The sequence below is a fragment of the Mobula birostris genome, chromosome 25 (assembly GCF_030028105.1).
Source record: "Mobula birostris isolate sMobBir1 chromosome 25, sMobBir1.hap1, whole genome shotgun sequence".
In the NCBI taxonomy this organism is placed as follows: Eukaryota; Metazoa; Chordata; class Chondrichthyes; order Myliobatiformes; family Myliobatidae; genus Mobula; species Mobula birostris.
Window position 1 is genome coordinate 15,067,578 of NC_092394.1, and position 16,772 is coordinate 15,084,349.

General features: G+C 36.9%; 1 protein-coding gene across 1 annotated transcript in view; it reads left to right on the forward strand.

The window, feature by feature from the left end:
- Positions 1-7,593: 7,593 nt before the first annotated feature.
- The window catches only part of LOC140187714 (spermatogenesis-associated protein 22), a 50,985-nt gene continuing 41,806 nt past the window's right edge, over positions 7,594-16,772 (forward strand). Inside the window, 3 exon segments of the mRNA XM_072243291.1 lie at positions 7,594-7,662; positions 13,385-13,516; positions 13,969-14,107. Of these exon segments, the coding sequence (XP_072099392.1) occupies positions 7,626-7,662; positions 13,385-13,516; positions 13,969-14,107 (308 nt within the window). The 5' untranslated portion in view covers positions 7,594-7,625.

Consider the following 16,772-nt stretch of genomic DNA (forward strand, 5'->3'; position numbering starts at 1 on the left):
CATTTACATAGGCAGATTCATTTACGTAGGATAGTATAAAGCTAGCAATTAGAAATTACAGATTTAAAACCTTGTCCAATAAAATACAAGGGAAGATCATAACACATAGAACATTACAGCATAGTATAGGCTCATCAGCCCCTGATGTTGTGTTGACCTTTTAACCTACTCCAAGATCAATCCTATATAGCCCTCCATTTTTCTGTCATCCATGTTCCTACCTATGTGTTTCTCAAAGGTCCTTAACTTGCCATTGTCAAAGAAAAACAGAACCAATTGAATCCTTTTAATTGCACCACAATCAGTCTAAACTCTTTCTTTTTAAATCTTTTTATTGAATAAGTATACAAAAAGGTAAGCCATATAGGCACTAATACACTGTTAGAATATAATAAAATTACAGGAGATATTAATACAAAAAAAATGATACAAACAATGTAATTTAAACATAACGTACCAAGGTAACATAATAGTATACTAATTTTTATATATATATCAATAGAGAAAGGAACCCCCCCCAAAAAAAACCACCGTGCAACTAACTAAAAGCAAAGCAAAGCAATGGGCTAACTTGAAACCAAACAGAGTTAAAAAACTTAAAATCACGTCCTCAATCCCGACCTCCATTAAAAACAGTAAAAAAAAACAAGAAGGGTATATATTACATTAAATGAAAATATTGAATAAAAGATCTCCAGGTCTGTTCAAATTTAAATAAGGAATCATAAAGATTGCTTCTAATTTTCTCCAAATTCAAGCATAATATCGTCTGAGAAAACCAAAAAAAGGTAGTTGGAGCATTAGGCTCTTTCCAATGTTGTAAGATACATCTTTTCGCCATTAAAGTAAGAAATACAATCATTCTACGAGCTGAAGGCGAAAGATTACTGGAAATTTTAGGTAGTCCAAAGATAGCAGTAATAGGGTGAGGAGAGATATCTATATTCAATACCTTGGAGATAATATTAAAAATGTCTCTCCAAAAAGTTTCCAGAGTAGGACAAGACCAAAACATATGAGTTAAAGAGGCTATCTGCCCCGGACATCTATCACAAAAAGGATTAATATGAGAATAAAAGCGAGCTAATTTATCTTTGGACATATGTGCTCTATGAACAACTTTAAATTGAATTAGGGAATTTTTAGCACAAATAGAGGAAGTATTGACTAATTGTAAAATCTGCCCCCAGTCATCCACGGAAATGATAGACCCCAATTCCTGTTCCCAATCTACCCTAATCTTATCAAATGGAGCTTTCCTAAGTTTCATAATAATATTATAAATCATAGCCGATGCACCTTTCTGACATGGATTAAGGTTAATTATAGTATCTAAAATGTATGTAGGAGGAAGCATTGGAAAGTAAGAAAGTATAGTACTTAGGAAATTTCTAACTTGTAGATATCTAAAAAAAGTATTCTTGATAAATTATATTTATTAGATAATTGTTCAAAAGACATAAGGGGACCATCTGAAAATAAATCCAAAAACCGTGAAATATCCTTAGTCTTCCAATTTGAAAAGCACGATCCGTAAAAGAGGGAGGAAAAAATATGTTACCTAAAATAGGAATCGCTAGCCCAAATTGGTTAAGATCAAAAAATTTTCTGAATTGAAACCAAATACGTAAGGTATATTTAACTATCGGGTTAGATACCTGTTTAAGGCATTTCAAATCAAAAGGAAGAGAGGAACCTAAAATAGAGCCAAGTGTATAACCCTGAACAGATTGTAATTCCAATGCTACCCATTTAGGAATGGATAGTATATCCTGGTCAAGTAACCAAAATTTCATAAGTCGAATATTAATTGCCCAATAATAAAATCTAAAGTTAGGTAATGCTAAGCCTCCATCTCTCGTAGCTTTCTGTAAATGTATTTTACCCAGTCTCAGGTTTTTATTTTGCCAAATAAATGAAGAAATTTTGGAGTCAACTTTATCAAAAAAAGATTTTGGAACAAAAATTGGTAATGCCTGAAATATATATAAAAATTTTGGCAAAAAAAACATCTTAACTGCATTAATACAACCAATCAAAGTTAAATATAAAGGAAACCATTTAGATGAAAGTTGAATAATATGGTCAATTAAGGGTAAAAAGTTAATCTTAAATAAATCTCTGTATTTACAAGTAATTTTAATCCCAAGGTATGAAAAATAATTATTAATCAATTTAAATGGAAAGTTATGATATAAGGGAAGTTGTTTATTAATCGGGAAAAGTTCACTCTTACTAAGGTTTAATTTATAACCTGAAAAAAGACCAAATTGTGCTAATAGCTCTAAAACAGCAGGGATAGATTTTTGGGGATTAGAAATATATAAAAGTAAGTTATCAGCATAGAGTGATATTTTATGGGACTTTAAGCCCCGAGTTATCCCAGTAATATTTGGAGATTCTCGAATGGCAATTGCAAGAGGTTCTAATGCAATATCAAATAATAAAAGACTAAGAGGATAACCTTGTCAAGTACCTCGAAAAAGAGGGGAAAAAGGTGAGCTTAGAGAGTTAGTACAGACCGAGGCCACAGGAGAATGATATAACAGTTTAATCCAGGATATAAATTTCGAGCTAAAATTAAACATTTCAAGCACCTTAAATAAGTAAAGCCATTCTACTCTATCAAAAGCTTTCTCAGCATCTAAAGATATAACACACTCAGGAACATTTGGTGAGGGAGTATAAACAATATTTAACAGTATGCGAATATTATAAAAAGAGTAACGACCTTTAATAAAACCCGTTTGGTCTTCCGAAATAATAAAAGGAAGTACTTTTTCTAATCTATTTGCTAATAACTTAGAAAAAACTTTAGAATCAACATTTAATAAAGATATTGGTCTATAAGATGCACATTGAGCAGGATCTTTATCCTTCTTTAATATTAGAGAGATTGACGCTCTATTGAAAGATTCGGGAAGTTTATCAAGTTTTAATGAAGCCTCAAAAACCCTACAGAACCAAGGGATTAATGAAGGTGCGAAACATTTATAAAATTCTACGGTAAACCCATCAGGGCCAGGAGCTTTCCCCAAATTCATAGAGGAAATAACATTCTTAATATCATCCGTGGTAATGGGAGTATCTAACATAGAAGACATATCCTGTGAAATCTCAGGGAAGTCTAGGTTATCTAAAAAATCATTCATATATTTAGAATCTCGAGGAGACTCTGATTGATATAAGGAAGAATAAAAATCACAGAAGGTTTGATTAATCCCCGCATGATCAAATATCAGTCGGTCATTTTGGTTATAAATCTGATTAATTTGAGATTTAGCATAATTAGACTTCAGTTGATTAGCCAACAGTTTGCCAATTTTGTTACTGTGTACATAAAATTCACTTCTTGTTTTCTTTAATTGGTTTACAATCGAGGACGAAAGTAATAAACTGTGTTCCATTTGAAGTTCAGTTCTTTGTTTATATAACTCCTCAGAGGGAGCTATAACATATTTCTTATCAATTTCCTTAATCTTGTCCACAATTACCAACTCCTCCTGCTTCAGCTTCTTCCTCAAAGCAGCAGAATATGAGATAATCTGACCACGAATATAAGCTTTAAAAGTATCCCAAAGAATGTTCACAGAAATATCCTCTGTATAGTTAATTGTAAAAAAAAGATCAATCTGTTCATTCATAAAGTTAACAAAGTCCGAGTCCTGAAGCAACAGGGAATTAAAACGCCATTGTTTATTATTTTGTGTACTGGCCTGAATTTTAATAGAAAGCTTAAGTGGAGCATGATCCGAAATGGTTATAGAGTCATAATAATCAGTCTAAACTCAGCCATCAGAAATGGAAAGTACTATTGACCATGCAATCAAATGGCACCTATTCACCAATTATCTGCTCACTTGATTTGTAATGGATAACCATCAGAGAATTACCCAACCATTCACCGTGACACTATTGAACAGAATCATATTTAAGTGTTTAAATAAGTATTGTGGCTAAAATAAGGAGGTGAGAGATTTGGTAGCCTGTAAGAGGTGAGAAATTGGGTATCCTGAGTTGCATGATTTACTTCTGGCATCACAAATTCTTTTTTAATATTTACAACACACCAGTCAGGAAAGTGATGTAATACTCTCTACTTGCTTGGTGAATGGTGCCCACCATTGAGCACATTGACATGAAACCCCGTCACAGGAAAGCAGCATCCATTATCAGGGCACCTCATCACCCAGGTCACGCTCTCTTCTTGCTGCTGCCTTCAGGAAGGAGGTACAGGAGCCTCAGGACTCAAACCACCAGGTTCAGGAACAGTTATTACCCCTTAACCAACAGGCTCTTGAACCAAAGGGGATAACTTCACTCAACTTCACTTGCCCCATCATCGAAATGTTCCCACAACCCATCGACTCACTCTCAAGGACTCTTCATCTCATGTTCTCAATGTTTATTGCTTATTTATTATCTCATGCTCTCTGTATTGATTGCTTATTTATTTATTATTATTATTTCTTTCTTTTTGTATTATTTATTTCTTTCAGTTTGTTAGCTACTGCATTCTGGCTGAACATCCAACTTGGGTGGTCTTTCATTGATTCTGTATTGGTTATTATTCTATAGATTTATTGAGTACGCCCTCAAGATCTCAGGGTAGTATAAGGTGACATATATGTACTTTGATATTAAATTTATTTTGAACTTTGAATGTAGCTCCAATGGTCAATGCCACAGGTGGATAAAACAATAGTGGGCTCCATCCATCACCCGACACTTTTATTTCCTCTGTCTTCTGGTTGCTTTAGCTGTTGTATGTACTGCCTACAAAATATAGACTAGACTACTGTACTTTCACTGCAGTTTCCGAATCCATTAGCTCTCTCTCCAAGGACACGGGCTTCAAGTGCACGGAAACACCATCATTTACATGTCCCCTTGACACACCATCCTGACAGGGAAACATACTTCTCTTCCTTCATTAGCCCTGGGACTATATAATGACACTGACAACCTTCATTTTGAGAGTACCTTCATTAGAAGGATTCCAGCAATTCAAAATTGTGCTCACCTTCCTAAAGGCAAATAACAATGGACAATATCTGCTGACAATGTTAGCAAAACCCAGTTTCCAAGCAGTGAAAACATTCTTAAAAATGACCATATCATCAATTAGAAATCTTTACTGCACCGCAAACAGCAGGTACATTTGCTTTTAAGTTATTATCTGCACAGGTACTAATAGATCTATAGAAAATTCCGAACTGGTTACTGTTTTTCTCCCTTCAGATCTCATTTTCTTTATGTATAAATAATTTCTGCTACGTAATTATTAATTTTATTTGAGAAGTTTAAAAATGATTTCCCACCTTCCTATGTTAAGCAGTGTACGCTTGCAATGCGTGCTGTCGGGTCTACCTGACCACAGCCCTGAGGGGCTCCGAGTTGAATGACATTATACTCGGTGACGTCAAATTCACGCGGGCACCTGTGGAAACGCGATGACGTCACCTGGACCGTCCCGTTCCCGCCTCTCCCGGTCGCGTGCCAGGTACCGTTTCTTTCTCTTGGCGTATGGGGGAAATTAGGATGGCGTGGTTTGCCTCAGCAACTTAAAAAAAAAACAAACAAATATTTATAAAAAGGGTGAGGTACCACCACTGGACATTTTATCTTTTTTTTATTTGGAAGAGAACAAGCATCTGTGCTTTTAGGTTTATAAAATGTACTGTGTGAAATTTAGGTTGTCCATTCAGCTGGTTTGGGTCTGCCAGTCAAGCCCACGTGTGTTCATGAGAAAAAAATAGTTTATTATATATACTTATATCTTTCTGAAGCAATGTCCTTCCCTGTTTTAGAGTAAGAGCTTCCCCAGTTATTACTTGGCTTGGTTTGGCCTCAGTTCCCATGAATTCCTCAAGTATGGTATGTAGACTCAAGGAAAAGTTCTGTCCCATTATTATCAGACTCTTGAATGAAGCTTTAAAGCTAAAAATGAACTCTTGATCTCCTTTGCACTTTATTTGTCGAACTGCACTGCACTCTCTCAGCATCTGTAATACTATATTCTGCATTATGATTTTCCTTTCCGTACTATCTCAATGTACTTGTATGTGGATTGATTTGTCTGGATGGCATGCAATCAAAAGCTTTTCACTGTATCTTGGTACATGAGATGATATTAAACTGATTATCAAATGACACCACCAATTGGCTTCCAATTTAAAACCCAGGTTTACTCCTTATCCTAGTCCATGCTAATGAATACAAAGTCTACAAGGCCCATTAAGTACTGGCAATACAATAGAATAAAGGTTGTGAGTATGCAGAGTTTAGTGACATTTTTGAAGCCAAGAAGAGTAGCTTTGGGACCACAACTGTAGACTTAAGCAACCTGTGGCTTAAACTACTGGAGTTTTGTGCCCTGATACCAAATTGTCAACCTTATTGAAGGTGAACTAGCCAAAATGAAACTGATGGAGCAGGAAGTCTTTGCACCTGGTGTTCACTTTACATGTCAGACCATTATACAAAAACCTTCTGCAATATTGGATATAATTTGGTTACGGTATAGAGTTACAGATACTCCAGGTAGAATTTGGACTAACAGAAGTAAAATGGTGAAATTTGTTTGTCTGACTTCAGGAGGCTGTTATCAGGTTGTGAACCCTGTCAGGTTTAGACTGATTTTCCAATGACTTGTTTTATTGGCTTTTCATGTTCAGTGATCAGAAGGTATGTGCTGAAGAATTGGTTTCTTGTCTTGTGTCAGTTTGATCTTAGCTCTGATGGGCATAGTCATTTGACTTTGACTTTGATGGGCATAAAGTTCCCAAAACTTTAACTGGCTTTAAAGTGCTTAGGTGGCAGGAGTTACTTTATAACCTTGTGGTTACCTTTTGAATGAGGGCACAGTTTACTCCTTGTACGATGTTAAGGAAATATATTACTGTAATCTAGGGAACAAATTTGGGGCCTAGTATTCAGGTTTCTGTCATCTGTGAGTCTAGGGGTCAATATCGAAGATCAAACCCGAAGGCTGTTTGGAAGTCCGGAAGTTGAGGCCAAATGGCCAGAGCCACTAGTCTAGAAATCTTTGCAATTCTACTGAGGAAGGTGAAGGGTTAATATCTGTGAATCTACAAGTTTGGAGGCCAAAGATGGCCTGTCCTAGTGTTAGAGAACTGTGTATGCGTACAGGTGGGTGGGGGGAACGGGGCTTGTTTTGCTATTGTTGCTTTGTGGCTTTATATGTTTTGTTGTGTTCTGTGTTATTCTGCTGAACATGGTGGGCATGCTATTTTGGGATATTGCTGGCTGTCCCTTGCACATCCTGAGGTGTGTTGGTTGTCAGTACAAACAACACATTTCACTCTATGTTTTGATGTTCATGGGATAAATCAATCTGAATCTGAAATGATTTCATTATATTTTATTTATGAACATACAGAACGTTGATAAAGTATGTTAATGCAGCACCCTTGTCTTTTATCCAAGTCCAAAGGAGCTTCTAAACATTAAGTTAACAATCATGCGTTATTTTGTATTATGCCTTAATCAATTCTGAAATAATGTATCAAGCCTTGATTTTCACTATAGCTTCCATCATTATTAGTTTTCTATCCTGTAGGTCACCTATATAACACCGAAGCCTATGACACAGAGATTTAATCATGAAGAGAAATATTATTGAAAATTCAACACAAGCAGGTACTTTTATTTGTCAAATTTTCAACTTACAGAAACAATCTTATGTGTGTTCTTTACAATCTTCAATGTATTGCTTAGAACTTTACAATCACATTTTGTCTAATCTACCGTGACAAATCATATTTTGATTGGTTGATTTTTTAAAAAAGGTTAGCTTTATTTGTCATGTGTGTATTGAAATATCGAGATGTACAATGAAATGAGTTGTTTGCATCAACGACCAACACAGTCTGAGGATGTGCTAGGGATAGCCTGCCAGTGTTGCTATGGTTCCAGCACCAACATAGCATGCCCACAACTTACTAAACCTAGCCTTAACCCATACATCTTTGGAACGTGGGAGGAAACTGGAGAGCCCAAAGGACATCCAAATGGTCACAGAGAACATACAAGCTCCTTTTATACAGTGGTGGGAATTGAACCCTTATCGTCCGATTGCTACCAGGCTTATTCTTTCATTTTTGAATTGCTGACACTCACCTCTTTTCACAAGTACAGGCTGGGAAGTTGCTTGTGGAATAAAATTCTCAGTAATGTATTTCGAGTGAATGGGGAAAATCTTGCCATATTGTCTAAATAACTTTGTCCTGTCTTCCTGATAAAAATCTGTAACAGTTATATGACCAGTCCCAGTAGTAAGCCACGATTTGTCACATTTTGATACAGTGTACTAGAGACTTTGTTACTGATGTACTGTAATAATTGACTATTTTTGCACCTGAACTCAGAAATGATATTAGTAACATGCACATGCTACACTTGTAAGATTTAAAATAATTTTGTTCTTATAAAACCAAGTGTACTTATTTTACTTGAAAAATACAAACAACAATTAAGAGCACAATATTTTTTTAATACTGGAAATATAAGCCAATGCTTTATAATTTTTTATGTATGAGATTCCCTGTAAATGTTGGAACACCAAGAGTCCTGGATGAACCAGACCATTTGTAATCCGCTGAGAGTTAGATCTGTGATGTTTAGATGTATATGATGACCCAGACTCATATAGTATGACCAAGTGTACGGGAAAGCCATTGTGAGCACAAAGACCCAATTTTCAGACTAAACTGGAATGGATACTTGACAGCTGTGGCAGCGGTTGCACAATATAATTCCTTACAAGGCGAGATTGGGTTGCACAAGTGGCAACAGCCCATCACTCCTGAATGAGCTGAATGCCTTTTTTGCACACTTTGATAGGGAGAACGATCACACACACATCTCTGGATGATGCAGGCATTCTTCAGGAGGGTGGATCTGTGAAAGACATCTGCTCCAGATAGCATACCTGGCAAAATACTAAAGATCTGTGTGGATCAGCTGGTGAGAATATTTACGGGCATACTTAATCTCTTGCTACTGTGGTTTGAGGTTCCTGCCTGCTTTAAAAAGGCATCTACTCTACTAGTGCTCAAGAAGAGCATGAAGACCTGTCACAATGATTAATACCTGGTGGTGCTTACATCAAGTATAATGAAGTGCTTCGAAAAGTTGATATGGTGTGAATCAGTGTTACATCAGAGTTGACTTGAATCCACTCCAATTTGCCTACCACTACCACAACAGATGTGATTTCAGTGGCTCTTCCCTCTGCTGTGGACTACCTGACAAAATGAACACGTATGTCAAGCCTGTTCATCGACTACAGTTCAACATTCAACGTGATTGTCCCATTCAAACTTTTCTTTGAGCTTCAAGACCTGGGCCACTACCTCCCTCTGCAACTAGGTACTCAACTTCCTCATCATTAGGCCTCCATCAGTGAGGATCAACACTAGTGTACCTCAAGGCTGTGTATTTAGCCCTCTGCTTGACTCTATGTACACGTGACTGTGTGGCTGTGAACAATTCCAATGCCATCCTCAAATTTGACAACACTACTGTTGTTGGATAAATCACAGGTGGTGATGAGTTGGCTTACCAGAGTGATCAGGACACCTGATTGAGTGGTTCTGCAACAGCAACCTCTTACTCAGCATCAGCAAAACTAAAGAGCTGATAGTTAAATTCATGAAGGGGATGGAAGGTGAATATGTGCCATTGGGGGTTCAGCAGTGGAGAGAATCAGCAGCTTTAAATTCTTGGGCAGTAAGATATCAGATGTTCCTTTCTGGGCTGAACAGACTGGTGCAATCACAAGGAAAGCATGCCAATGTCTTTACTTCCTTAAGAGGTTAATAAGGTTCAGTTTTTCACCAAGCACTGACAAACCTCTGCAGATGTACTGTTGAAAGCATCCTGACTAGATTGCACCATGGTCTGGTACAGCAATTTGAATGTGCAGGGATATCAGAAGCTGTGAAGTGTAATGAACACTGTCCAATAAATCATGGGCACATCCCTCTCCACCATTAGTATCTACAGGAGGCACTGCCTCAAGAAGGCTACATTCATTATTCATCTCCACCACCTGGGCCATGTCATCTTTTTGCAACTATCATTGGGCAGCAGTTACAGAAGCCTGAAGTCCCACACAACCAAGTTCTTGAACAGCTACTTTTCTTCAACCATTTGTTTCTTGAACCAATCAGCAAAACCCCAAATTACCACTACAGTAACACCATAATCACTATGATTGCTTTGCACTCAAACCGACGTTTTTTCTTGTTCTAATTATATTTTTTCTTATTAAAGTTGTACATAATTTATGTTTTTCTTGTGAATGCTGCTTATATGATGCTATGTGCCTGTGATGCTGCTGCAAGTAAGTTTTTCATTGCATCTTTGTACTTGTGCATATAACAATAAACTCGACTTTAGATTACTATACTTTCAACTGGCTACTTCTGACACAAACAGGAAAAACAAATTATCTGATTTGTTTGTAATTTGATGAGTCCCAATGTATAACTAATGGCAATCATCCTGGAGGGGTTTGACTTATAACATTAACTCTAAGTCTTTCCGTTGCTGATCTGCTGAGTGTTTCTAGCATTTTTTGTTTTTTTCTGGTTTCCCAGTGCCTTCAGTTTTTCGACATTTTAATTGTTTTTTCTTGATTGTGATAGGCATGTGATGAGAAGAGGTAAGAGTGCTGTCAGAGTGGGGAAATAGAAGAGAGGAAGGAGAGAGGGAAAAATTACCAGAAGTTGGAGAAATCGTTGTTCATGCCACCAGGTTGGAGGGCAACCTAGATGGTATATGAGGTGTTGCTCCTCCAACCTGAGAGTGGCCTCATTGTGGCAGAAGAGGAGGCCATGGACCAACATATCAGAACAAGAATGGGGATAGGAAATAAAATGGTTGGCCACCAGGAAATCCTGTATTTTTTTGCAGATGGAGCAGAGGTACTAGACAAAATCCTTCAATCCACATAGGGTCACACCATTGTTGAGGAGACCATATTTGGAGCACCTGATTCAGAGAACGACTCCAAGAGTCACCTGGGTGGACTATTTGGAATCTTGAATGGAGGTGAGGGAGGAGAATGTTGGGTAGGTGTAGCAATTAAGCTCCTTGCAGGGATGAATGCAGGAGGTAGATTTGTGGGGAGGGACGAATGAACAAGGGTATCATGGAGGGAGCAAACCCTGCGGAAAGCAGAGAGTTGGGGGTCTGGTGGAAGTAAAGGTGTGTTTGGTGGTAGGGTTCAGCTGAATATGGTGGAAGTTGTAGAGGAGGCTCATGGGGTGGTAGGTGAGGACAAGAGGAACTCTATCACTGTTAATGAGGCGGGAAGATTGGGTGAGTACAGATGTCTGGGAAATGGAGGACATGCGGGTGAGGGCAGCATCGATGGTGGAGGAAAGGAAAACTCCGTTCCTTGAAGAAGGAGGATACCTCTGATGTCTTGAAAAGGAAAGCCTCTTCCTAGAAATGGATGTGGTGGAGATGAAGGAACTGAGAAAAGGGAATGGCATTTTTACAGGAGACAGGGTGGGAAGAGTTAAAACAGCCATGAGAATCGGTAGGTTTATAAAAGATACTGGTAGACAGTTTGTCTCTAGAGGCGAAGACAGATCAGAAAGGGGAGAGAGGTGTCAGAAATCAGAATTTAAAGGCAGAGTGGAAGTTGGAGACAAAGTTGATGAAATTGATGAGCTCAGCATGGATGCATGAAGCAGCACCAATGCAGTAATCAATATAACACAGGAGAAGTTGGAGAACATTACCAGGGAAGGCTTGGAACGTGGACTATTCCATATAGCTAATGAAAAGGCAGACATAGCTGGGGCCCATGTGGGTGCCAATGGCTACATCTTGAGTTTGGAGATGTAGGAGTATCCAAAAGAGAAATTGTTGAGGGTGCGGACCAATTGCCCTTTCCCCTTCCTTTGCAGTCCTGATGAAGGGTCCTGGCCTGAAATGTTGACTGGTTATTAATTTCCATAGATGCCATCTGAGTTTCTGCAGCATTTTGTATGTGTTCTCTGGATATCCAGCATCTGCAGAATCTCTTGTGTTTGTGTACAGACCTGCTTAACTCGTATTCCTGATCACACAGAAATAAACATCTCTAGTCTCTATGTTAAAGAGGTGAGCATGAACATGATGGGCCAGATTGCCCCTTTCTGCATCATAAATTTCTTTGGAGACAGGAGACTCCACAAAGAAATGATAGACCTTTGATATTCAAAATGCAGTGTTATTCCTTGAAGGAAGATCAAATAGACTTGTGCTCTAGAAATAGCTTGACATGATGGCAATCTCAAAGATTATGAATACGTTTATGGACTGCATTGTGTTTTTGGGAGAGACCAGATTAAGTGGTTATAAATATAAGATGGCCACCAATGAAAAATGGGAATTCAAAAACTTATGTTTACTTACACAGGGTGGGTGGAATATGGAACTCACTACTACCAGGAGTATTTGAGGTGAAGAGTATATGCACATAAAGAGAAGATAGAAAAACACACGAGTGGGGAAAATGAAAAATATAGGAGGGATAAGTTCATGAGATTTGCTGAAGTGTGACACTAGTCTCGTGGAATATTAACAAGCAAAGGCTTTTTAGCTTAAGTGGCATATTTGTGTGATAAATATTATACAAAGTAATGCATTGCAAACTAAATATTGCTGGTTTTCCCTTAACATTTAATATTACTGTATTTAAAGTTAGTTGAAGGGACAAGACTGAAATGTTGGCTCCCTTTTTCTTTCCACAGATGCTGTCGGTTTAGCATTTTCTGTTTTTACTTCCTATTTCCAGCCTCTGTAGAATATTAATGTTTTTTAAACATTTATTTGAAACCAGGAGTTCCTCTTTAAACAGTTGTGTAGTTTGAAATGCTGAAAGGTTAAAGTGTTGAGGATTTTCAGTGTCTGCTAATTTTGGAGCATAAAGAGAAACTGATCTAAACCGGATTATGAATATGCAATTTTCAACCTTTTAAAAGTATTTATTGTAATTATTACTGTTTAAAAAATCACCATGGAATAAATGTAAGAAAAATAATAGGTTAAATCTGTTCAAAGTTTCTTTGCCTTAACAATTCAAATAACTGTGTTGCAATAATGAGTTTCTTCTGAGATTTCTTTGCTCCATTCATTTTGTTTAGTAAGAACCTTATTGTTTCCCAATGCCCATCTCCAATCTATGCCATTCATTCATTTCAAATATTCATAAGCTATTTTAGTTTGATATTTTTGTTAAAAGACAAGGGTATAATGAAAGCAAATTTTAGCCATGTTTGACAAGTCTCTGTTATTTCTATTTTAATAACTTGTAAATATGATTATGGAGATTACATTAATTTATTTAAATGGTACTTTTCAGGATGCTTTCCTGTATTACTATTCAACCAAAGGAAAAGAACCCGATTGCCATTAACTTCAAATCCTATGGAACATGAATCAAGCTCCAATAGCAATTTTCCTACATCGGAGAGTTTTGATTCACCACCTGCAGGTAACTGAGTTGATTCCCACCCAAGCTTTCACCATACTATTATGCTCTTCTTGTCTTAATGTAAATGTCTTCAATGGGATAATAACTGTCCATTATTTTGTTGGCTTACAAAACCTTATCAATGTTTCTCTGAGCATGTTTTTTGGGAAATGTGGAGGTGCTTAGAATGGCATCTTGGTATTACTTCTGTTTTCTTTCTAAGTTCCCGTTTAGTCATTTACTGCTAAATTTGAAAAATCACCGTAAGAATCAGGACATATCTTCACACTGTGATGGTTTGGTTGTTTAAATCTAACCAATCTTTATTGAATGGTAAATATGTTTCATTGTTGCCAAACAAAAGTTGCCACAAAGCTATGCTAATTAAACAGATATAGCTTAAAAAATGAGCAAGAATTAATTTTCCATTTCACATCTTAAAGGTTTGACATGTTTATTTGTTAATCTTAAAGGCAACAGAGGATTGATACAAAGCAGACCGCAAAGCAATCAGATAACAATGCAGAACAATTATGAGGCCCAGTTCCAGTATCCCAGTAAGAGGAGCTATTTGGACAATACCAGTAGTTCAGTAAAAACTATGAAAACCAGGTAGGTTATACGATAATTAAGATGGTTAAATTTGACGATATCTATGAGTTCGAATTGCTTTAGATATGAAATCTGTTTTAAATCAAAATTTTCGAAGAACATGATCAGTAGTAAAATTGAGAGAAAGAAAACTTGATTCTAAAGACTTACAATTGATTTCAGCTTGTTTTGATTTATTTCTGTTTTCAATTAAAGCATGAAACATTAGATTAATTCGATTGCTGTATCCATCTGTGGATGTGAAGCAGACTAACCAGCCTGTTAGCATGATTTTGTGACTGCTGCATTTTTTCCTGTAGAATATGAAAACATAATTTGCTTAATTACAGATAGGGGATTTTATTCTTTGTATACTGCCTGATGTTCTTTCCAAGTGCCTTCTGATGGTTGAGAGAAAAAAATCAAGCAGTGATTCATAATGAGTGTAATGTGATCACTTAGCTGCTTTCTCTGGTCTGCATTTGGTTACACTTTTACAATTGAGTGCTTTTTGTTTTGAATCTCCTTCGCCATGTCTTCTACTGCCCCAGAACTGCCCTAACCAAACTCAAAAATGACATTCTCAGTGATAGGTGATTGCTGCATGAGACAGGTATCATAGCTTTCCTCTTTGATCTCTGTCCAACCTCCAACATCGATGACTACTCTGCACTTTTCCCTCAATTCCCATCTTTCTGGGATAGAAACTTTCACTTCTATTTTATAAGCAAAGCTTTGCAGATTTTAGGATGAAATGACAGATGATTTGATAGAGGTGCATAGGATGATAAGAGACACTGATAGAGTGGACAGCCAACTTTTTTTCTAAAGCAGAAATAGGTAATACTAGAGGGCATAATTTTAGGGTGATTGGAGGAAAGAAGAGGGGATATCAGAGGTAGGTTTTTAGACAGGGAGTGGTGGGTGCGTGGAATGGGCTTCTAGGTATGGTGGATAAATACATTAGGGAATTCTAAGAGACTCAGGTACATGAATGAAATAAAAATAGAGGGCTATGAGGGGGCAAGCATTAGATTCATATTAGAGTAGGTTAGAAGTCAACATAACATTGTGGGACGATGGGCCTGTCTTCTATTCTGCAGGCAGTGAGTAGATCAGGTAGCATCTTCCGAGTGAGAAACAGAGTTAGTATTTCAAATCCTTTAATCAAAATTTGTATTTGTTTGATCATTGTTACTGGCAATGCAATTTTCTTCCAATTCCACCTACAACTATGTCATACAGATACCCAAAGATTTATCTTTGGCCCCTTTTTTTCAACTTTCTCAACCTTTATGCAGGCTCTTGTCCATGCCATCTAAAACCGGACATTAGTTTATTCTAGTGGTCTAAACCCCCAGCTGTCCTCTCTATGAGTTCTGATTCCTGCTTCTGTGTTGTCACATTGGTTTTATATTATCTGTCTTCACTGATTCATAACTTCCTTTGGATGAACGTCAGAAATTCAGAAGCCGTCATCTTGAATCACAACCTCAATTTGGATCCCTTGCCAGTGATTTGATTTCTTTTGCCTTTCTTGATTTCATTATCAAATGTTGCTTGTGCATTGTTGTTACTTGGGCTGAATTTGCACAACACTGTACTTTAACCTCTGTAATGTTCACAATATTGACATCAGTTTATTTCCTTTAGCTAGCAAGTCTTTTGTATCATGTTTTATTCATCATTAGATTAATGAAACAAAGGTCCTTGTAACAATCTTGATCCACAAAAGGTAATATATGATTTTACAGATAGAGATAGTATCTTTATCTTCATATTAGACTCAGTCTGGAGCTTGTGCTCAATGACTGCCGCTTCTGCTGCTTCATGTTGAAGATATGTTTCCACTAAAGACCCAAAGTACTACTTACGTATTGTTTTATCTCCATGTTTGTAACTTTTCCTTATTCTGAGGGGTTTAAGTTATTATCGCAGAGAGGAAACATTCTTTTGTAAAAATACAGAATGGGGTAATGCAGAAAAGTACTGAAGTACAAAAAAAATGCAAAAAAGGAAGATTTTAGGTGTGGACCCAATTTTCCCAAACCTGACTTAATTATGTAAATTGCCACACATTGTTTTTAGACTCATATACAATAGTCTTCCTGACACTTATTTTGAGGGTTACTTGTGGTATAGAATTCTGTAGAATAAATCCAGCCAAGTGATTTTTGTTGTTAATAGTCTTCAAAATTTTGCAGGAGCGTGCCTGTCTTTGAGGCCTTTGGCCTGGCTGCAATTAGCTGATAAGACAAAATAACAATCAGGGGTTATATAAATATGCTATTGGAGAAAACATACAAATACTTTGTCCTGGAGTTAGTCAAGTGACAAAAATTGTGAAACCCCAAAGGCTATCTTTGCAATAGCTTAGTGGAATTTGAGAAAATGTATATACACTGGATATTTGAAATGGAAAGTTCTGGATAGTAAATTAATTGTCATAATTCATCAGAGCTTTTATTTAATCCTGTATTAATTAATCTGCCACTAAAAAGTTCTGTACTTTTACCAGTTTAGTTCTCTGGCAGTATGTACTACATTTTGTCTGCATTTTCCAGAAGTATCTTTCTCTTTTTTAAATAATAGAATGACACTATGATCCAATTTGGGGTTGAGTGGTCAAGTATAGTAAGTTTGTGCAGTGTCCTCTCATCCAATGAATACAGAAGCGAATTTTCCA